This window comes from Epinephelus moara, chromosome 8, assembly GCF_006386435.1.
Source record: "Epinephelus moara isolate mb chromosome 8, YSFRI_EMoa_1.0, whole genome shotgun sequence".
NCBI classification, from domain to species: domain Eukaryota; kingdom Metazoa; phylum Chordata; class Actinopteri; order Perciformes; family Serranidae; genus Epinephelus; species Epinephelus moara.
The window spans coordinates 31,959,471-31,984,182 of NC_065513.1; the positions used below are offsets into that span (position 1 = coordinate 31,959,471).

Sequence of the window (24,712 nt, forward strand, 5' to 3'; positions counted from 1 at the left end):
CAGCTGTCTCCGTCACCCGCTCGCTCTGTTTGTACCTTCGCGGACTCCGTACGACATTGTTGACAACAAACATGGCGTCCTCAATGTCACTTCTCGGTTTGGGACGTTTATCTGTTGTCAATGCTGCTTATAGATTGGCCCTGAATCCCATCAGGTAATTACACATTGATTGTTTATTGGTTTTATATCGGTGTGTGTTACTGTGAGTCGTTCTGTTTGAGTTATTTTACTCCAAGTCGGCTAAAGACGAAGCAAGCAGGCCGTGTGTGTGGCATGTCACAGGCTAGAGAGTGATGTAAGCTAGCAAGCGTCAAAGCATAAAGTGCTGAAATAACTCATGCTAGAGGTTTTACGCTCTCTTTTGGGCACAGTGTGTGAGTTTATACACTTAACTACCTCACTGCTCTTATATTTAGTCTTTAAAGTGACTCGGCTGTTTGCAAATGTCGATGTTACCCCGTGTCCTTACTACACTCGGCTAGCAAGGTAATTAGCTAATGCTAGGTCTAGCTAGAACTCAGTTTAGGAGCTAACGCAATTAAACGTTTGTAATTGCTCTGTACAACATGTGCTGCATACCATGACTAATATACGGCGAGACGGGAGCTTTATTTAATTGCAAACCAGACTGGAAAAATTAATTTCACGGACTACCTCAACACAGCTAGCCCCAACCTAACAGCTAACCTTACAGTCAGCTGTAGGGAAGCTAATAGCTAGCATTAAAATAACACAACTCATTCAATCCTTAGTATGTTTAGACACAATGCATTTTTTGCCATAACAGACATGCCATTATTTGATGGATATGTTCTGTTCCTTCCTATTTGATTCATGGTTTGCACACATATTGCATTTGATGGTGTAAGGGTACTCTTCTTAGTTATTACACCCAGCATATTTTGTGAATTGCACACTACTGCACAAACATATTTCATCAGCAAGATGCATTTAACTGTCATATATTCCTTGAAGTTACTTCTGTTCATAGTAATGTTACTTCATGCATTGTGTTTCCTGCTCAAATAAGTCATGTGCTGCTCCAAACATTTTCCCACAGTAATCGAAAAAGTTTTACACAATGTTTTATAGTTTCTTTTATAGTTTTTATAGCACATATAGGCTACTGCAAAAATAGACATTATTTAGTCAATAGTCAGTTGTCAAGTAGGTGATGATAAGAAGTATATTTGCTTTGAAACTGTCATTGGTACAGAATAGGAATCTGCATTATCAGGGACTGGCTTAGAGATCGACAGTCTTTAAGATCTGATACAACAGCATGACAGTCGACACTGCCTGGGATTTAAGGAAATAGGTTTGTTACTGCAATTTTATGTTTTCCTGGTAACAAAGGCTAAATATCTGATAAAGCTTGTTCTTTTCTAAACATGTTTGACTCATTTTGCGAGCTGAATGAAATGATCATTGCTCCCCTGCTTTCCTCGCCATGATATCAACATTGCTAATGATTTTATTTGCAGCTCACATAATCAGTCTTTAATCTAGATGGGATATGGGGGGGGGGGGGGGGGGCACCAATAGCAAAAACATTAGCCACAATAGTTCATCATTATTTTTGAATATTTGATAATCGACTTTGGAATATTATTGTATTTTATTTTATGTCTCAGTTCTATCTAAGCATGTGGCCAAGTGGACATCAGTTGGTGTCAGCTGACATTTACCTTTCATGCATTATTAGCCTGCCTGCCACCGTTGAATGAACGCCTTTGAAATTTTATTAGATTATGAAAAGTAATTTCCTAAACATTTGGAGCTCAAAGTGGCTCTATGTCAGGCACAGAGGTTTCTTGAATAGTGAACATTAAGGCAGGGCAGCTTTTCATACTCAAGTTTAATAAGTTGTGATCCAGTGCATGTTGCAGAACGACATGTATTTAGACAGTTTTGCTTACTTTACCATTTGGTTTTGCTTACGGAATGAAACAGCATGAAACATTCTCTGTGCACAGTCCAAGTGATAGCCTCCTCAGCTTCTCCAGTCAGAGATTGTGCGAGATGAGGTCATCAACTAGTAGATGTTAGGTTTGGTTGCATTGCTTAACCAGAGGATATATGGGTTTGTCCAACTGAAAATTCAATTTTTCACACTAGAAATAAATTTCACGGCCTTAATGTGAGGTCATAAAGTTACTGATGAGAAAAAATGGACAGATTTATTTGATAAGACAGGTCATTGGCTAAGAAAGTTGGCTTTTGAAACAAAAATTTCAAAACAGAAAAGGCACATAAGTAGTTGAACAAAGTAAACTGTTGCACATTGTCCTCATTTGAAGAGTAAAAAACAGTAAAAGTAAAAGCTATTTTCAGTATTGATTGATCAGTCAGTTTTTCTTTGACCTTTTCAGTAAATATTTGCTTTGTCAAATATTTTAAATAAACTTGGAAACCATGCACTTTATCTGATAAGCAGTAAAAAGCTCAGAACATTTAATTTGTAATACAATGAAATATAAGAATTTGACAGCTGCTCTCATTTATGAAGCTAAAACCAACAAATATTTGGCTTTTTGTAGAAACTAAACTGGCTACATTTTATAGTCAGTTATCAGAAGTACTATCTATTAATATTCAATCATTATCTGATGACTGAAAAACCTTTTTGTCATCCAACCTTCATCAGAAACAGTTGTAATTATTATACATATATATATATGTATATGTATATATATATACATATATTTTTTTATTCCATCAATGTAGAACGTTTATGCCAGAAACCATCGTGTTGGTCACAATGGTGTCCTTAATTTTCTTTTTTTATATATTTTAATTTAAATCTGAGATAAAGTAGGGGGAATTCTTTGTGTAAAAATCACACACTTGAAATAAATGCAAAATTGCAATTATCAGGGCATTATCTGGAATGTGATTATCTGGAGTAGCCCTTCGCTGGCTGAGCCATGATGGCACATTGCTGTTTTGTGACAGGACACGGCTGCACATTCACAAAGAGCTACACAGTCCTCGCCTGACAGTTGACCACAGCCAACATTAAGCACGTCCTGTCATTAGGATGAGAGCGAGAGTCTGCCAGAGATTCACCAGACAGAAGTAATAGGTGGTGGGGGGGATTCCCTCCTTGTCTCTTCCTTTTCACTGTATCCTCGCCCCATCGCTTCCTCCAAGATAGTCAGTGATTGCAGAGTGTAACTTTGTGTTTGTCTAATTTACTTCTTTGTCTGCCTTTGGCTGTCCGTGCTTTGCGTGTAATGTCTATCTAATGGTTTTCAGGTCTACAAGCACATCAACATCAAGGCTGGCAGAGAAACCAGGACAAGACACGCAACTTATTACTGTTGATGAGAAATTGGTAAGGATCCCTCAGTGGTCAACGTGACACACAGATTGATGTTTGTCTGTTCTACTGTCTTCTAATTACCTTCCTGGAAAATAGTTAAAGAACTCTCCTAATCCGCTGCCAAAATGAGCTTGTATCAGACAGTAGGCTTTTGTAGCAATATGATGGTAATGGCAAAAGTTATCATTGGTAGTTCTGTGTGAGCTGGCAGCTCCCATTAATCCTCTATTTACACTCCTCCTAACTTTTGATGGCAAGTTTTTAAGAAGTTGCTCTAACAAGTGAATAGTTTCATAAATAGAGTTTAGTTGGAAAACTAGTTTAATATGACAGTGTTTGATGCCACTGTAATTCAGATCAGCTTTAACTTAAATTTAAAAAGCAACATATCTGGAATATGGTATAAAGCTTTATGATCATTAATGACTGTATACTCATATTGTACATTTAATGGCATTGTCTTCACTGGCAATACCACCAGTTAATGTACAGCTCAGTCATGTACACTCAGGTCACAATCTACAGTTTTCTTTTACAGACGTTTTTGTTAACTTTGTCCACGATATCTAAGGCTGCAACGATTCATTGACTAGTTTTCAACTATTAAAGTAATCTCTGACTAATTTGATATTTTATTAATAGGTTTCAGTAATTGTTTTTTAAAGAAAAAAAGTAAAAATTCTCTGATTCCAGCTTCTTAAATATGAATATTTTCTCATTTCTTTACTCCTCTATAAAAGTAAAGTAAATATGTTTGGATTGTGGACAAATCAAGACATTTGAGGACATAATCTTGGGCTCTGGGAAACACCGATTGACATTATAGACCAAACAACTAATGAATTAAATGAGAAAATAATTGACAGATTAATCAACAATAAAAAATAATAGATAGTTGCAGCCCTAACCCATCTAACAATATAATAATCACACTAGATATTGAAATATGTGTCAGTACAGTGCAGTATTTTTTAACCGTACCACAAACTTCAGCCAACAACAGAATTACTATGAAGTTTAATCAGCACCACTCTAAAAAAAATTAACAAAAAAATAACATTAACCTTGTGTAACCTTCGGCTTTTGGTTTGCTATTTTTTGATCATATTCTTTCAGAGCAAGAGCATAATAGATTTGAGGTTGAGGTCATCTACACATTTCCAACTCACAGTTTGACAGGTTATATCTACAAACCATCTACTCAAGAGACAGTGACCATTGGCAAAGACTAGAGGATGGAAATCTCCAGGTTATTTTGATTACAGAGTATTTTTTAATGGATCTTCGTGGATCTAAGTATTTTCCATGTTTATAGTGATACAACAATAGCACAGTTACTAATATCCACCAATACAATAGAAAGAATGAGGGTATTGCTGTTATAGTGTGTGTGTGTGTCACCATAAAGTGTAAGTTGTATCTTAGCTTGAATGTGAACAACACGAAGCCTAAACCCGGGTTATCAGTGCTTTGATAGAGGCAGTTATCATTCACCATAATGCTAGTGATCTATTTTGCTCTGAGGCAACATCCACGCTATTATCCTTTAATATTAAAACGCATGTTTTTTGCTACGTTTCCATCTAGCATCCACACCACTCTGGCATATTCAAACCTGTAACACTGAGACTTTTAAAAGCGCTGCTGACTCTGTTTTAGTTTGAAAAGTCTGGGCTTGCATTTTAGTCTGGACTGGTGGAAACAGAGACTTTTGAAAACAATGGCTCAGACACCGATGTTCCCTTTTTGGTTTGGTCTTCAGTCTGGACGTGTCAAGTCAAAACATTTAAGCTAGTTCTCACCTTTTGTCAAAAGTCATGCTTTGTGTTATGTCATCCTTGCTGTTTGGGTATTCCTCCCTTTACCATACCTTCCTCTGGTGATGGATAATGCTCCCAGTACCGCTGTAATATTTCGCCATACTCCTTTGCAGTGACTCACAATCTATGTTTTCTGCCATCTCGACCACCTCGTCTTCGGTCCAAGCAAAGAAATCTCTGGTCTTACTTTTCGCCAATACTGTTGTTCCTCTCTAGTATTTTCTGTAATTAAGCAACCAACCACAGACTAGACAATCTGCTCCCTGTTTACACTAGTGTTGTCACGATACCAAAATCTTTGTTTCGGTACCAATACCAATATGAATTTCGATACTTTTCGATACTCTTCGGTACTTTTCCTAAGGAAAAGTCCTTTTGGATACAAACCTTTAGAACAATAAATAGTAGGGTTGTAACGGTACCAAAAAAATCATGGTTAGGTAAGTACCTCGGTACGGACGTCATGGTTTGGTAACTCAAATGTCCCACCNTAGTACCGTTTGAAATACTCTAGTACCGCGGTACTATTTTAGTACCGGTATACCATGCAACACTAGTTTACACTGGTACATGCATTCCCAGTTTACATGAATGGTCATGTAATATGCATTTTCAGGCATGGTAGTATGGACAGAGGTCATTTCTGAAACTGTGCTAAAACGCTTGTTTGTATAGTAAACACTTAGGAAATGAAAACATGTAGCCAGAGGTGTCAAAGCTTTGACATTTGCTCGAGGGGTCTTTGTTTGGCAACAACAAGAGCAGACTGATATGCATGTTAGTTGCATTGTCTCTATTGACATGACATATCTTGCATACTGTGCAGGTTTTATCCAGCTCTGTTTTGTCCTCATAAGAATCCATAATTTGTCCACACTGTCACTGTTACAGTGAATTAGAGCGCACAGATTGGAGTTAGTTATCTGTGCTCTATTGTCCCTAAGGCAGCTTACATTTAGCTTAATCTTGCCTTTGGTTCTCTTATTATCTAGTTCAGTTGGTGATTTTGTCCAGAATTATTCTCTCTCGTCTTCTTAAGCATTGCAGCTGTTATTTTTTCTGTCTTTACTCCTCAGTGATGAAAGTCATTCAGACTACTCCGCAGCACTTTTAGAACATTGTTGGATTCACGGTTAAAAAATTGATGCAGCAGAACCAGAAATGTTGTTTTTTTAATTCTGCGCATTCTTCTTTGTCAAAACCTGCCATCCAGTTGCTTACATTACAAATACAACTTGACTGCCTGACATTTAGTTGTGAAATGCTATTGGCAACTAATGTAGCCTTGAGCCGCTAGCCTCAAGCAGAGATGATGAGTGGGCTACAGAGGTATGGTGACCTCATTTTTAAAAATGAGTTTAATTTTTCAAACTCGTAGTCCTCATCCCCAACTTCAGTTACATCACTTGAAGTAATTTATCAGACCTCGTGCAGCTCTCTTTGCATCTGTAAAAGGCTCAGCACAACTTTTTTTGCCACACATGTGGTAACACTTCTGTAGGCAGTGATTTGTACATTGATGCTAAATAGTTGAAAAGACAATTGCGACGCTTTTAAAAGATTCTTCCTGTCCCTATCAAGAAGGGTTACCACTTTTATATCAAGCTTATGAGGACTAAATCAAGTGTTTGGACAGTGTGCATTTGTTGCAGTGACTTGTTGCTGTGGATTCTGCCTGACTTTGCAATTTGTCCGATCACCACAGTGTTTTTGCAAATTTGACCAATCATCGTCGTAGCTTCCCGTGAATTTCACCAGTCTTAGCAGTCCCCTGCATAACGTCACCAAACTCATTTCCTTGTTTCTGGTTGTGAAGATCCATACCTGTACGACACTAATGTCTCACATTTTCCAACAAAAAATACTGCTAGAGACCACACAAGGCAATACCTTGATGTTCTGCAGGAAAGCTGGGGTAAACTGTGTACACCTCGTGCGACATTGTGGTGGAACACAAATGACACTGATTGACTTAAAAATGTTGTGCTGCAAAGCACACCCAGGGAATGGCTGAAATGTACTGACAACAGACAAGACAAGTCACAATGACAGAGGCTGTCACATCCAGATCTGTTACACGCGCTGAAAGAATTGAGGTGAGTTAGATTAAATGTGCAGGGTTAGTGGTTATTAATGTAGTATAAATCACAAACTCATAACAGAATGGTTTTATCATCACTGGAACAAGTTGCCTTTGATTTTTAATGAATATTACAAAAAAAAAATTGCAACTATTTTTGCCTTTTTCACTTGCTCCCGCAGTTTCATTACCAAAAAACGGCTTAAAAACATCACAGTGTACACTGCACATTTTTAGAAAGGCTGTCGTGGAGTCATGCATTTTAGACTGCAACAATTAAAAAAAAAAGCCAGTGAAATCCTGGAGGGACTCTTTGTCATTCATGATGATGATTAGTTGATTAATCAGTGAGTCAATCAACTCATCAAAGATTTATTTTGATAGTCAATTAATTGTTTTTGTTTGATTTCCAAGCAAAAATTCCAAATACTCACTAGTTTCTGCTTTTCCATTGCATAATTTAATGCTTTTCTCCATGATTATAAATGATATCTTTGGCTTTTTGGATTGTGAAATTGTGAATGGCATTTTTTCACATAATATTAATTGATGAACAAAAATGAGTTAATTGGGACTGTGCTACTTAAACACGAAGAAATCGTCTTTCTCCAGGAAAATGTTGCTGGGGAAATTAGGTTTGAACAACATGATGTTCAAGAAAGTAACTGGAGAAAGCCGCTTGTAATCCAGTTACTGAAGTGCATGTAAATGTACCTTATGGTAAAATCCCTTTGAAGCTAAAATGCTGTATTTTTCCCACTTTACCTAGCAGTTGAAGACTACATGTGTGGCTTTGTTTCGTGACATTCTGTTTGCGGTCTTACACTTGTCAACTAGTGTGGCTCGGGCACACTGTAGCTCCAAAAGCATTTGGAAAACAGGTTTCAGTCCAAAAACATGTAATCAAAGCTAGTTCACAGGTCAGCGGGTGACTATGAAGTCAGAATGACCTTTTCTATGAATTATGAGGTACAGCTGTATTTAGCTTTATATTTCATCAGACAGAGTCCCTGGTGCCTCTTTTCATTAAGTTGTGAAGCGCAGCCTAAACAGCAATAAGCATGCATTTGAAGCGGCCAAGGTTAGCAATGTACTAACTGTACAAAACAAAGAAGGACCTTTGAAGTGAACGCTTTGTCATTAAAAGACGAAGAAGATAGGAGATAACGGAGAAAGAGGGAGTTTGGGGAGAATGTGGGAGTCTGTTGTGGACTTGTTTGGGGGGGGTTTGCTGTGTGTGGGCAGCGTCAGTGCGCTTTTGTTCCAGACCAAAGCTGACCATACTGGCAGACAAACCTTTGGCTGGGCGGAGTGTCTGTCTCTGTCCTCTCAGTAGGGGCCACTGAGAGGAACAGCAGAGGAGAGGAAAAAAAGGGCCTCTAAAAAATGGGGAGGGGGTGAAAGAAAAGAAGCTTGCATGGAAAAAAGTTTGTGAGACACCCTGAGACTCATGAAAAAGACAGTGGCCACTTCAGTGTTGTCAGCCACAGAGGTTCCTTTGTGGCATGCTGTTGCTGGCGACGGCGGGAAGTACTCTAATGCTCACCCAGACAGGCCAAAAAGAGAGGCCCTCAGCTGTTTACAGTACAGTGGTCTCCATCTCACATGGAAGAGGGCAATGAGAGCACTCTCCCTTTTGGGCATTCAGCGTATGTCAGCACGCTAGTCATTCATCAGGCTGTCAATAAGTGTGAATTGCTTTCTGGTTAGACCAATCAAACAAAGGTCTCGATCCACTGAGAGGTTATGCTGGGTTCGCACGCTGTCTCTCTCGAGCAGCCCGAGGAGACTGTGGTGTGCCGCTCGTTGTATGGTGAACATTTCTGAATAACCTCATTTAGATGAGGTTGCATTTTGGCCTGGGTAAATGATATTTTGAATTCACTCCAAAAACTTTGTCTGAATGTTTGTGTGACACTCATTATCTTGTCCTTAGTTCTCGTCTGTCCCAAAAAATGCAAACCTTGCAGGAACTTGCGTCTCTTCAGTTTGTTTGGCCATCTCCATTACAGGCAAATTTAGGCTATGAAGGGCAAGACTCTCCTGTGGGTCAAAAATGTGAACTAATCCAGTAAATAGGCTTTTTGATGGCATTTGTTAACAATTTCACTGAAGGCTGCGTACAGGAAAATAATGGGTTTTGATTAGTCATTAAAGTAGCTATAATCAGTGTTTTTCTAATAACAATGGATTAAATGACTGTGGCTTGTAGTGATATACCCTCGCAGTGAGCAGTATCACCCGACTCTGCCCTTCTGAGCTTTTTGGCGTCTTTCAGCTCATTGTTTTGGTTTTCTGTCAAGTTACTGTTATGGTTCACTTTCACAACTCTCATCGGTGTCATTTCCAGCAGCAACAGACACCTGTTTTCAGCAGTAGCGCTGTAAAAACCCATGTTTGCTACCTGTCCAGAAAGATAAAGGCAACAAACAGCAGTGAACATTGTAGAGGTTTTTGCAGATTAAGAACTAGATAATTCTCTCAGAAGTTAGTGGAGACAAAAGCCCGAGCTAAAAGGAGATGGAATAGTGGACACATAAAAAAACTGAATGATAATGTTACCCCGTATCTTTACGAACAAGTTTGCAGAGCTGCCCCCTGAAAGTTGAAGATTCAAATTATCAGTTGGTGACCCCCTTAGTCAACTATTCAGTGTATTTCACAGCCACATCTGATTCAACTAACATAATTCTGCGTGGGGCACAGCCCAAAAAGTCAATCAGATCAACTTTAACCCCCAAGTAGCAAGAAAAATCAATTATTTCAAGTTTAAAGGCATTTTCCAAGTAAAAGACTTTCCCTTGTTCATGCTATTGAAGTATGAGGATTTATGTGGCTTTTTTTTTTTGTCTTATGTGATAAATTGAGTGTCTCTGGGTTATGGACTGTTGGTCGGACCGAACACATTTGATGAAGTCACCAAAGGCTTTAGGAAATGGCAATGGCCATTTTTGACTCTTGTCTGACAGAACAATTTATCGATTTTTAAAAGCGTAAATGGCAGATTAAGTAACGAAAACAATTGTTTATTGCAGCTCTACTGTGTATCTCGACTGTTTTCATCTGTTTCCTCCTATTTAAAAGCTCACATAAAATGACAAACCTGCCTAAAGTTTGAGATTTGTTTGGTGCACAACTTTGCAGGCATTGTCTGTATTTCAGAAATAATGCCAAATAAAAAGACCTGCGTGATGGAGCTCCAGTGCCCAAAGCTGTTCCCCACAGTGCCCATGCCGACCTGCTTTTGTTTGTAATTACTGTTTGATTAAGCATGCTGGGCAGCTCCCAGGGTCCGGCTGGCTGGCCACTGATACACGGCTTTACACGGAATGTCTGCGACCTCCTTCAATTAGAGTCAGGCCTTCGCTTTACTCTCTGGCCCTCTGCAGAAACAACTGCGGTTATAACCTTAGCAGCTGCTTCAATATTCACTAATATAATATCTCCCACTTATGCCTGAGTGTCTGAGCGCCTCTTCCTGCTCCAGCCGTGGCCAAGTGCACTCCCTCTCTCCACATAAAGACAACACCATAATCTTAAAGCGCTTGTGAAGCCTTGTTATAGAGTTCTCTAAAGGCACTGGGGTTTTACGAGACAGAGGAGGACAGTTATTAGAGTGTGGGGAATCGAGGGGGTGGGAGGGAGTTAGACGAGGAACGGAAGACCGTATTAAATTGGTAGGACCATTTGATGCTTGGCATGTTGAGTTTGCTAATCTGAAATCTTTGGTTTCTTGCGTATTTAGAGCACAGTGCTTGCTTGGCAAGTAACATCACATCTGGACAAAAGATGTAGGGTTTGATTGCGTTAACGCTGTTGAGTCTGAAGGTAGGTTGTTGGTTGTTTTTAAAGACTTAAATTGAAATCAGATTGAAAGAGCCTAAGTGTGTCAGTGAAGATTTATCATGTAGAGATATTCCAAAATTCCCTGATACAGAAGTCACTCAAAGGAAGCCGGTTAACACACGATAGTCTCAGTCAGAGCCATTCAATTGGACACGCCAGTTTGCCGTGTGACACTTGAGAACTCAATTTCCGCAGAATTAAATGTGTTTTGAGTGTGTCATTGGGCAAAGCACCCTGAACCACTGCGACCTCAAGCAGGTATTTGCTTTCACGTTTGGCAATTGCAAGAAAATAAGCGTGTAGGACAACGAAGACAAAGCACCACAATAAAAATCCAGCCATCCCAACTATGAGGATATATTTAGCACAAGCAGTTTAAGTCTGCAGTACAGGGGTGTATATTCTCTAAGCCTGTCTAGCCTCAGACACACAGTGACCTACAGTGGAGCAGACCACATTCACCACCCCACCCCCCTTCCTCTCCCTCTCATCCTCCTCTCCTACCCTTCCTCCCTCCTTCGCACATAGACAACTTAAGTGTCTGTTTTGTCTGGTTGCCCTCTCATACGGCGCACTTATGCAAAAAAATCTCTCGGCTCAAGTTTGGAGTAGTGGGTCAGAGGATGTTGGTCTTTGAAGAGTGCCAGACAAGAGGCTTTATTATGTATCATCCACTAAATAGTATTTCATTCATTAACACTCTCTTCCATAGAGACTAAGCCTCTTAAGAGGACTCCTCAGCCCTGTCAGTGCTGGCTAGTTTTAGGAAGTGTCTAGCTGCTAAGTGTTGTGTTTGCAGAGCGGATAAAAAAGGGCTTGCTACTTCTGTTTGCCTACACTTCTGTTTATTCATGCTAGTTGGAAGCTAAAGGCCCTTTTTCTAATTTTACAAACTAGTTTTGGTGTCTTGCACTCTCGTAAGTCTGGTTTCTAATGTAACGATTTTATTGTAGGTTATCGTGACAAGAAAAACTTAACATACATTTTTAATTTCACAACTTGAGCACTTGTAATTTGATCATCAGAAAGTTTATCGTCAACCTTGATTATGGATTAATAGACATTTTTTAAGCAAAAGTGAGACAAATTCTCTTGTTCAAGCTTTATAAATGTGAATATTGTTTGTTTTTGTCAGTCATCTGTAATAGTATACAGAACATCTTTTTGATTTTGTACTGTTATTCAGGCAAATCAAGACATCTCCATGGGCTGTGGGAACTTGTGATGTTGCACCATTTACTAATGGTTGTTGTCATGATCAATGAAGGCTGTAACGGCGTGTGTATTTGTACTGTACTGTCATGGCACGGGAGTCACGGTTCAGTGCACACTGCCACATGCAGAATATACAGTATGTAGATTGATGCATGTAATGTGGAACCAATGCTCATACGCATGAGATTTAAGTGGAAAGTTCCAGCCATACGCCTTTAGGAACATGTGCTGAGGTTAGTACAATCGGTAGATCAGTGAGTCAGTTGTGATATGGCGTTAGCAAATGAAACACCAGAGCCCGAAGACCCACCTGCAGGTTTTCTGGTTAGCGACAGCAGCAACATAAAGAGAGTGTTGCCTGTAAGACTAGGACAGTGTGTCTGCGTTCCCCCATTGATGTAAAGGATGCAAATGAAAACACATCTAACATGTGATGCTCATTCAAATGCATCACCCCGATGTGCGTTCACTGGTTTGGTTGCTTTGAATGTTTAAATATAGCCAAGGTAGAAGCAATCTCAGAACCCATCAGCTGTCCTCTGAGCTGGGCCAATATTTCAGGCTGATCAGGTGTAGCCGGCAGATATCCAGGCCAAGACTTCCTTTTCCATGTGCCTGTCATTTCGGCTAATCTCTGCAAAAGCAGATATTTGCATGTGATTGCAAATAAATTCAAAAAAGGCTAATATAAAACTAACTTTTTGTCAGACAATAGCAAGTGTGTTGAGAAATTGCATTTCGGCCAATCTGTCCCGCCTCTTCTCACAGACTGTTAACCAGCCATTTAAATGTGATTGGTCAATGCTTCTCAGACTACAAACCGAAACCAGAACACCTCTGATACCAAAGCCTTGTCTAGTCACCCACAGATTCTGCATGCATACATAGATATCTGTTCATATAGATGAAGGTGGAACTAATTGAAACACTCCTCCTGATGCACAAGTCCATTTTTTTTTATTATTCTATGTATCTTGGTATTTTCAGTTTCATAGCATAAGAGATGCTTTTCAAAGAAGTTCCCAGATCTTAAGGGGACGTCCTCATATTGGTAGCTTTGTATGACTAACAGTCCAAAACTTTAAAGATATTTAGTTTACAATTAAAACAGAAAGAAGCAGCATAGCCTCAAATTTGACAAGCTGAACCCTGAGACTGTTTGGCATTTTTGCTTGATAAATCATGAAAGCTTGAGGTTATTTTTTAAAGCACACTGTAAATGGTTTCTTTGAGATGTTGTACAACACACACACACACAGATGACTGTGTCTCTATCCACCATATGCATAAATGACCCCTCCTCTGTCCTCTCTTTTTCGATTGCCGGTATGTGTAATGTGAGATTCGAGATGACCCTCATGCCAGCTGCTTCTCGTTCTCCAGTGCTGAACCACTTCCACACACGAGGAAGCAACATAATATTTGTTTCTATTAGAGACGCCCCCCTATGTCAAATCAGTAATTGGCACGCTTTCTCCACTTCAAAGACGTCTGAAGGTGGGAACCGGCAGAGGCTGATGAGTGAGGCTCTTGGTCTGGTTGTGGGCTGGACAGTGGGGGGTTAAGGGTGATGTGTTTGGGCTTTCACCACATGCTGACTCAACATGATTCAGCTCGGCTGACCTTATGACCCCTCCTGGCTGCCGAGCTGCAGTTTTGGCATACGGGTGTTCGTGCTAAGATAGGCTGGACTGTACTCTTGTCACGGCTGTCACGGTGTCCACCATGACCCATAACAGTGTTGTAGTGACGCTAGAAATGTTTTGTCTGAGTCAGACATGCACAGACATCCTTTATTTGTTTATTTGTTTGTCTGCTTGGTTACTGTACTAACAGGAAAATACACTCTGTGCCTCAGTTTAGATTTGCAAACCCTAACAAGTCTTAAAAATAGGACCACCAGTACCAGCGTGTTTAGATAGTTTGACCCTGTATCCAGGCTGCTCCTCCAGGATTAGAAGATGCATATGTCTGCAACTAATGATTATTTTCATTATTAATTCCTCTGTAGATCATTATTTTTGATTAATTGATTATTTGGTGTGGCCATAAAATGTCAGAAAATAGTGAAAAACCCATGGTTATGTCTTTTAAATGTGTTGTTTTGCCCCACAGGACAATACAACAAAAGATATTTAGTTCCCAGTGATATAAAAGCAGCAAATCCTCACACTGGAGAAGCAGAAACAAGAGAATGTTTGGTGTTTTTGCTTCATTAACTGACTTAAATAATTAATGAGTTATTACAAGTCAAAACAGTAACTTCACATCTGTCTCGCATAGTTTAATGTCTGTGGTTTATTGGAGAGCTGATCATAATTGAGCCGTCCAGGATCATTGCAAGAACAGATGTGAATTTCCTCTTTATGGTTTATTTTAGGTTTAGAATAATCCTCTTTTTCTAAGTACGCACCAAGGGAGTATCAAGTGATTGAGTGAAAAAGACAGGCCTATTCAATTCACTAAGTGAATGAACAGTAATGTTTTCAGAAGATGAGGTCCTCGTCTGCATTTCTCCAAACCCGCTGGCCCCAAGTACCACAGTATGAACCGCTGTTCAAACCTCTCTATGCAGTCGATATTTTCATCAAAATTGTCTGGTTTAAAACATTTATGTGATTTGTGTTGCTTTACGTAATCATGTTCTCAAAAGATGCATCCAAAAGTGATTTAGTGATACAGTCTGGTTTTCATTATTTAGGGATTTTCTTCTTACTGGCAAACCACTTTTTCACTGCAGGAAATGTGAGCATTCACCTGCAAATCATCCAGAACTGACAACATGTATTTGGAGACAGTCGTGGCTGGAGGACAGTTTAGTGAAGTCCAGTGAAGAACACATTCTGTTTTACAGGAAGATTTGGTCCGGTGTTGTGCTCATTGACAGCCGTTTCCCTGGTTTGACGAACACAATCCAATCAGAGGTTTGTAGGTGAGGTTAAGAATAGGGATGTCACCCCCCTGCCAGAACCAGGAAAATGGCTACGATATTTTTGTCGAGCATGGATGAGATTTATGCAGTGATACAGGTTGTTGGTCAACTCTTAAAGAAATAGTACTTTGTACTCTGCTCAAGAAGTCTCCAATACTGGTGGAGAAATGGACTGACTCACGACGTTTGCTTACAATTATTTCCAAGCACGAAACCCTGTATCATGTACATAAAATGAAACGGTGCTGAGGAAATGCAGGCTCAGTTGGCTGCTATTTTGCCAACTCAGAAAATGACCACCTATAATGTCGATATCAGTGTAAGTCTACGCTGTATTTAGAGTATTTTAACCACCTTACCTCGCCTTCAGACAGCCCTTTTCGATGAGGAACTGAAGCAGTCATTTCAAAACCACCAGACTCCTTTGACAAAACACTTTGCAGAACTCTGGAGTTGCTGATCTCTCTGCCTCCATCAGTTAGTATAAAAGGTAAAGTGGTGGAAATATTCAAAATAAAACATACTCTTTGCCTGTGTCCAGACGTTTGAATCTGCCCACTCCACCAAGTTTTCTCGTAATATGAGGCAAATGTACATTCAAGACGTACGCCCAAACTGATATTGACTTTAGGTGGATAAAATAGTTTAGCTGCAGCCCCCATCCATGGCAGTACATTGTTTAGCTTAGCCTAGAGAGCCAAATAGTGCAATTTGCAAAATGTGATAAAAGTCGTCATCCACTGCTTAATTGGTTTGGATAAAATATCAGCCTAAGCTTACATGAAGTGAAAAAAAATTCAGTCCGATTATCTTTATTCATGATCCACACCTGAGCCTGTTTAAGGAATACTTCACCCACAACATGACCATTTGTATGTCAGTTAGTCATGCTGTATTACCTTGAATTCGTGAAGAAAATTGTATTTTTCTGGCATGCTTCTATGGACAGTAAACATATTGATATGTCTATTTTTTGCAAACTCTGACAGAAGTTGTGCTGTATAATCCAAGTATCATTTATTCAGTCGTATGCATTTTTGCTAAAACTTTATTGTGTAAAACTAATCTGAATGGGGAACTTATCCATGCTCTCTCTAAAGCCAGACTCCTACATACTAGGGTATGTTAGTGAAAATGTATGTGTTTTGAAAGTACAGATCGTACAACTGGATAAATGAGTCTTGGATTACACTGCACAACTTGTGTGAGAGTTTGTAAACAGATGTTTTAGTTATGCTGTTGTTAAACAGGGACCACAATCAATCAGTATATCAATATGTTCGCAGTTCTCCGTGGAGGCATGCAGGAAAAACATTTTCTTCACAAATTCAAAGTAACACGCATGACTAATTGATATACAAATGGTCATGTTCTAAGTGAAGTATTCCTTTAACAATATGAAGGATACTTCCGTAAATGGAGAAATTAATATCAAGATGGAAAAATCTGTTTTATTCACATTAATCTGAAAACAATTTATTCCACAAATGTTTTGATTTAGAGGCAACTCTGCCCTTAAAAAACTTTTCTTTTTACTATTCTTGCTTTTTGATGTCTCGTTATTTCCTTTAGTTTTCACCACTTGAGCATATCGAGATCGTTGAATCTTGTTTACACAGAAATCTTCTGTCCTCGATCTCTGTTGGAGCATTAGGGGTACCAGCCTTCAGCATTCTGGTGGGCCCAGCGGCCCCACAGCGACAAGCCACTATGCTCTTTATTTGGCACGTAGCCTGGAGGTGTCAGAAATATCGACACGCTTTCACGTGACGGAGACTTTGCCAGCCTTTTTCCCCCCTTTCTTAAGCCCGGCATTCTGCTTGCCCAGCCAGGTATTGTAGGGCCCCGTGAAGGCCCTGTGAATAGTGTCAAACTTGATAGTTCTCATTTTGCTTCCTGTACATGGCTGAAGAAAAAGTGCCCACCGTGTGGGTTTTCCTTTTGTGATGGCCCTCTCTAGTCTTCCTGGGAACACACCACATTCCAGCCACAATCATTCCCTTTGTGAATCCGGGTATTGTGGGTGAGCCTGTTATGCCGATAACCCTCCTAGCTTTCAGTGTAATGCATGCAAGTATCATAGAAGTCTAGACTCGTATTTTTGCAAACAATGCCAGATAATGAGCAGAGTGTTTTCAGTGATTTGGCAGAGCTTTTGTTTTGACACATCCTCCCTCATTCATGAAGGACCTTTTGTGCTCATCCACGCCTAAGATGTGATTTAAGGCCTGCTACATCTGGACAAATTATTGCGCCAGTTTACCATACATGGGCCTCATGTGTCAGTTATGGTTTATGTAACGTACATACGCGTAACCATAGTCTGGCCTTGCTAATCCCAAAGGTATAATTTCTAATGCGTCTCTGGGAGGGATTTTCATGCAACTATCCCCCAGAACACACCAGACCACAGAACTGCTAAATGTTTCTGACTGCAAATTTGATTTACCTCAACTCAAACAGTACTTTCTGTACATGATCCCCCCCCCCCCCTGCAAATGTGCTATGGTTCACTGTGTACAAAGTATTTTAATGGTTCTTGTCTTTCCTCCAAAACTCTCAGGAAGTTTTTCTTACCTCTTGAGTACAGATCTATTGAACATAATCCATTAAAAATAAAAACTCCTGCAGAAAGCAATGTTTTAAAACATTTTTGATCACCTGCTGCAGACTCCAAGTAAAAAAAAAAAAACCCTGGCATCTCATTTTGCTGCTCTCTCACACTGTCTTGTGTATTATTGTGTCATGAACCGTCCACCATTCCCCCCTTTGGGTGAAGAGAACATGTTTTCCTCCTCTCTGTGACAAGAAGGAATTGTTAAGGTTAAGTAGATAGGGCAGCCGGAAATAATTACCAAGCACTTGTGAAGTCCCCCCCCCTCCCCTTTGTTCGTCTTTTCCCTTTCATTTTAACAATCTTTTCAATGTGCAGATCTTGTTTATGATTAAATTCAGTCTGGTCTTGCCTCTGAGCATGGCAAAAGATGTGTCACTGAAACGAGCAGTAGTTTAGCAGTTGGACCTGTAATTTACAAGGCTTAAATACCATTGGAAGCTCCTTTGCCAAAGGAAAGGCGGGCTTTTGTGTGGGGTTCATGCAAAACGACCCCCTTTCTACAAATCAACTGGCAGATGACAGACAATGATGAAAATTTGATTCTTTGAAGTTGTAATGGCCATTGAAATGTGTAAAATTCTTGTATTGAAAGGAGAGCGCCCTGGAAAGCCCTCAGTCTTGGGTGGCTGGTGCCTGCGTGCTGGGAGGTTCGTCTGTGTTTTGTCGCCGACTTCCCATTGCTTGTTTGCTAATTCCCTGAAGAATTGGACCAGATCCTTGATAGGAGCTTGAAGGGGCTCCAGTTGCTCAGGAATATGCATTTAGTACGCCCGAAGGCCCCTCCTCCTCCTCTTGTCGCGCTGGCCTACTTTCTGATGGTCTGGAATAAATCACCTCAAGTATTAGGCATTAATTTCATCCACCTCGATGCAAAACAGTACGAATAACAGCATAAAGATGGCTAACATACGATATACGTCCATTGAATCCAGTATGGGCCTTTCCACATATGTAGGCTATGTTTTATTCTTGTTTTTATTAGGCTGTTACTCTGAAATTGTCTAAAAAACAAAACTGTGATTAATGAACTGTTGCCTCAGAGCAGTATTCAGCCCATTTAACACTGTTGGACATTTACAAGCAACATATCAAGAAAGAAAAAATTACAGCACAACTTTGACAGGTCGAAGCGTAGGAAAGATTTATTTGTAGTTGCAACAGTTGTGCTGGCAGAGACAAATATGCCCACAGAGTGAACATCAGATCACAGAAACAATAAAAACACAATCCAAACTCTTTTGTTTGTTTTACAACGTCTATAAAAAGCGTTCATGTTTTATTGCTTTTCTGACACTGAAGATGTACTTGAGCTATTTTTGACCCCGATATTTAAAAGTGAGTATAAATCTCTACAGATCGATGTGAAGTACAAAAGTATAAAACATAAAGTACTTTTTATAGCCACTGAACATTTTCCTAACCTTATTTTTCTGACACCAAGAACACATTGTCAGGGCTTCAAGTTGTATTTTACAACACCTGCGAGCTAACTGTCAGATGACCTTTCTCTACAAACGCACACACATATATCTTTGCATGAACTCTTATTCTTTGTAGGGGAAGAAAAAGACATCAGTCACAAAGTCAAATGAAAGTCAGAACGGTTCTTGCTGCTCTGCAACCAAGAACATGTCAGTTTGTCATTTTCATACACATGGTAGCATGGATGAGAAGCTCTGACTGCTTTTAGTTTTGACTGCTCATTTGAACCCTGTGAGTTCTGTGTTTTGCCGCTTACAGATGGTGGCACTGACTTGTTCTCCATAAATCATTTACTCAGTACACATTTTATAATGATTAGGCATTCATCGTAAATTTATTGATCTTTACTGGACAATATGTTTCTGAGTTTGTAAAGTTGTTTGCAAATGAGTAGCTGGGTTCACATCGCATCAGCATTTAAGTGTTTGTACCGTTAAGGTGTTTTTGAAAATGCAGCTTTTTCTATGCATTTAGGCCTTTTGTTCTCAGGCTAACTGCATTTAAAGCACTGAAAACTGTTGTCAAACTCCATCCAGGGTGAAGATGTTCAGTGTTGACGTGTAGACAGGGTAAATAGTTTTCAGCTTGAGACGTCAGCGTATGCGCTATTATCTCCTTTGTGAGGTGTCACAAATGAGGCAACATTTTGTGCATGGCAGATGTGACCAAAATAGTCCAGGGCCCATATTCACAAAGAATCCTAAGACTAAAAGTAACTCTTAGTGACGTCATTCTAAGAAAAATCTTAGAATTCGAGGAATTCTAAGATTTTTCTTAGAATTTTCCCTTGGTAAGATAAAAGTTATTCACAAAGCATCTTAGGCCTTAAGAGAGCTCCTAAGGTGAAAAACTGTTAAGAGGAGGGAGGAGGACTTTTAAGAAGCCTAAGAGTGTCTTAAACAGAGAAGATGGCGGAAAGACAGAGAGGAAGGAGAGATATTCTCCGTATATTGAACGACAGTGATTTAATAAGACGCTACCGGCTTGATCGTGCAGGGATAATGTTTGTGGTTGACCTCATCAGGGATGAGCTTACTTTTCCCACCCAGCGTAGTAACGCAATAACGCCCGCTTTGGATTGCAGCACGTACCAGCGCTTCTCACACTCATCGCTTGTGCGTAAAAGGAGAGGGAACGACGCATTGATTTGTCGGGCAATGCGCTCCCAAGTCTGCCTCTTCCCTTGTGCCGTGATCCCGGGACCGAATTTCCCTCTTAAAACTCCTTTGTTCTCCTCCACGAGCTGTGCCAACAGCAGGCACTGCTCTTCTGTCCAGTTCGGCTTTCTCGTTCTTTTTTTCTCCATTTCATTCGTTGTTTTGGTCATTCTGCCAAATCAAACCGCTTTTTACAAGGAGGCCAGCAATCACAGTAATTGCTGACAGCTGAGTCTGCGTCCACCATTAATATCAAATAGATTAAGTAGTAAAATTACCAGCATGGCGAGTAAACATAACGATAAGCAAATCAATATAATAATCGGCATGTGAATGAGGTACGTTCAAACATTTTGAAGCTGTGTAACAATTAATTTAGGCCTAATTTTGTTGAGTTTCATCATCATGACATAAAATTATTTTAACGACTACACATTTCTAATACAGTCTAAGTATTAGATCGGTTAATTTCACTGTCCATTCATTACTAGGAGCGCATTTGTTTTTCTTTTTTTTTCTTTTTTCCTTTTTGTAACAACCAATCACAGCTTTTAGAAGACTGCGTCATACCTAGCAACGGGGTCAACCACACCTCCTCACTAAGATAAAAGTTTCTGTCCCCTCCTTGCTCAGAGTTGCTCTCAGAAACTTCCTGAATCACTCTTAAGCTAAGATTCCTTGCTAGGAATTTTTAGGCTAAGTTAGGAGCTCTCTGAGAGGACTCTGAGAATCTTTGTGAATACGGGCCCAGGTTCTTACCTTGTTAACAGGACTTCTTACATGTTTACACATAAACATATGGTTACTCTGCCACTATATTGAAGAACAGAGGTCACAGAATGCGCTGTGGAGGTCATTGCTCCAGTTAGCCTTCTGCTAATAGCTTATTTTCAGGCTTCTGATTGGCTCACATCTTCATATTCTTCTTTGCATGGCCTTAAGGCCCAGGCACACCAACCTGTCATCAGAGAACTAGTGGCGACTAAGGCCAACTGTTGCGTCGACACACGTTGCCTGTGTCTCAGCCAAAAAGTTGCACATGAACACACCACAAGGCCACGACACATGTACGTTCTGCGCCTGTGTGATAGGAAATAACTCTCCATACCAGCAGGCCACGTTAGTCTGTACTCATATTGAAAAAGGGAAACCCGAAGTTTTCTTTAGCCATTTGTTTGTTTTCTTCACTTCTGTTTTGCCTGTGCGATGAGCTGAACTGCCAGAGTGATTTCTCTCAGCGAGGGTGTCTGATGATGCTAAATCAGCCGAACAAAAAGAAAAAAGCCGACGAGTGGCAATGGTGCGTGACACAGTGCAAAACCTAGGGACACCAGACACTTACTGACGGCCCGACATTGTCCGACAGCCACCTGTCAGCTTGGTCTGTCAGTGCCCTCAGAATTAAAATTATATTGTTGCCTGTTGGTTTGGCGTGCTCTTGACAGCGCTTCAATTGTGTATTTCTGTTATTATTTTGATTTTTTGACAGTGCTTGTGTGGACAGTATGTTTTATTTATTTTTTGAGAATGGAGGAAAAACCCAGTTTTAAAAAAAAAACAAAAAAAAAACATGTACGTGTGGACGAGGCCTAAATGCGTTCAAATGAGGTCTCACTTGATTATATGCACTTTTTATAACATAGGTCATGGACAGCTGAAGTATATATAGGTTTTATTTGTTCCTGGTATTCTCCAGTCTGAATTTTTTATTAACTCTGTTACTGACAGTAGGATGTGCTTTGTTTCTGTCTGTCCCTCAGGACATCACCTCTTTGACAGGAGTCCCAGAAGAGCACATCAAAACACGCAAGGTTCACATCTTTGTTCCCACCAAAACAGCCATGCAGTCGGGAATCAACAGCACCAAAAAGTGGAAGATGGACTTTGATACACGAGAGCGCTGGGAGAACCCGCTGATGGGCTGGGCCTCAACGTAAGAACCTCCGATTTCTAAGTGTTTAGCATTTGGATCATAAAACATTAATACTTGTCTTCAGCTGTGTGACTGTTGAGTGGCTAACATCTCTCATGCCTCTCAGGGCTGATCCCTTATCCAACATGGTGCTCAGCTTCTCCTCCAAGGAAGACGCCATCGCTTTCGCTGAGAAAAACGGTAAAAAACAACATTTTTTTCCCCAAGATATAAGATGAAGCATCAGCCATAACAGTGAATACAATGCCTCCACTAATCATGGCCAATGAGATCAGAGTTAAAAATGACAGCAAAATAATGACACACACCATCTCTGAAGTTGTACCAAAGTTTATTCAGCAGAATGAACAGACACAAGTAAGAACTTACATGAACACAAAGTTAAGTAGATTTTAAAGATTTGTATTTGTTATTAGTTGCATTAGTCGCATTATTTGGAGCGTCAGTAGTAATTTCCTGTCGTTAGAAGGAGGATTGTAATGCTGATAACAAGTGAGGTGGTTGCCAGTTTTGCTGCGTCGACTGCATCAGGGAGCGATTTGCTCGGTGCAGGAGTAACTAGATTTAATCTGGATCAATGTGAACTTTGACCCGAACTAAAATAGAGTTGGTTACAGCTTCTTACATAAACGTAAAGCATCGCTGGAGTGCTTGACCATCCCGAATAGTGACTGGAAGCTTTTGTTTTATTTATAATAATGTTACATCAACAGCTACCATTATTTTTTTATGTAACTTACATACATAACACAGTAATGACTGCAGTGTATTTCTGTGTATAAACAAATGACCTACACATTGAATTTGTAAATTCAGTGTGGTAAATTAAGTATGAAAAGGTGGATAACAGAGCAACTGGCCTTTAACCTTCTGAATGTGATGTGCTGCAGTTTGAGATCAATCAGTTTTCGGATTTTTTTGCATTTTGTCAAACAGACGTTCTAATCTTGAGATATTAATATTGTTTTAAATGTTCACAGTTTATTAAAAGGAAAGTTCATCCCAAAATCAAAACATATTTTTCCCCTTACCTGTAGTGCCATTAATCAGTCTAGATCAGTGGTTCACAACTGGTGGGTCGCAGTCAAAGGGGGTCATGGGTCCTTTCTAAATGGACCACAAGTGACTTGTGAATGTGTAGTTTGTAAAAAATAGACTTTATTTTTAAGTACAGTGAATATCCTGCACAGAACTTTTATTTTAAAGTGCCATTTCCTGCTGTAGAGTGAGTAACTAAAGACAGCTGCTGAGCAGAGACAGCAAACTAGCTCAACAATGTGGCCAAACACAAGTGTGACTCTGAAAATATTAAGCTGTGTGGACCATGAACTAATGACTAAGGGCAAATCTGAACCTTGTGGCTGAACCAGTTGGGAATCACTGCTCTAGACTGTTATGGTGCGAGTTGCTGTGTCTTGGAGATATCGGCCTGCTCTTCAATATAATGGAACTAGATGACACTCAACTCAACAGCAATGTCTCTTTCCAGAAATCATGACTCGGTTACTCGGGATAATCCACAGACCTCGATGTGAGGAGTTTCATGTGGGAACTATTTTCTCCCTACCGAACTACTACTGCCAACCGGATCACTGTGCAAAAGGAAGGACCCATACTATACTATGACTTTTTTTTCATGATTTTTGATGACATACTATACTATGACGTTTTTACGTTATTTATGAGGACATACTATACTATGACGCTTTTTCATGGTTTATGACAACATACTATACGATGAGGTTTTTTTCATGATTTTGGACGACATACTATACTATGACTTTTTCATGATTTTGGACGATATACTATACTATGACTTTTTTTTTTCATGATTTTTGACGACATACTATATGATGACTTTTTTTCATGATTTTTGATGACATACTATACTATGACTTTTTTTCATGATTTTGGACGACATACTATACTATGACTTTTTCATGATTTTGGACGACATACTATACTATGACTTTTTTTCATGATTTTTGACGACATACTATATGATGACTTTTTTCATGATTTTGGATGACATACTATACTATGACTTTTTTTCATGATTTTGGACAACATACTATACTGTGACTTTTTTTCATGATTTTGGACGACATACTATACTATGACTTTTTTTTTTTTACATGATTTTGGACAACATACTATGCTATGACTTTTTACATGATTTTGGACAACATGCTATACTATAACTTTTTACATGCTTTTGGACGACATACTATACTATGACTTTTTTTCATGATTTTGGACGACATACTATACTATGACTTTTTCATGATTTTGGACGACATGCTAT

The 24,712-nt window shown here is 39.6% G+C and overlaps 1 protein-coding gene across 1 annotated transcript in view; it reads left to right on the plus strand.

The window, feature by feature from the left end:
- ndufs4 (NADH:ubiquinone oxidoreductase subunit S4) overlaps nucleotides 1-24,712 on the plus strand; it is a 28,160-nt gene continuing 3,448 nt past the window's right edge. Inside the window, exons 1-4 of the mRNA XM_050051946.1 lie at nucleotides 1-154; nucleotides 3,259-3,337; nucleotides 22,235-22,407; nucleotides 22,514-22,587. Of these exons, the coding sequence (XP_049907903.1) occupies nucleotides 72-154; nucleotides 3,259-3,337; nucleotides 22,235-22,407; nucleotides 22,514-22,587 (409 nt within the window). The 5' untranslated portion in view covers nucleotides 1-71. The remainder of the gene's footprint in view (nucleotides 155-3,258; nucleotides 3,338-22,234; nucleotides 22,408-22,513; nucleotides 22,588-24,712) is intronic.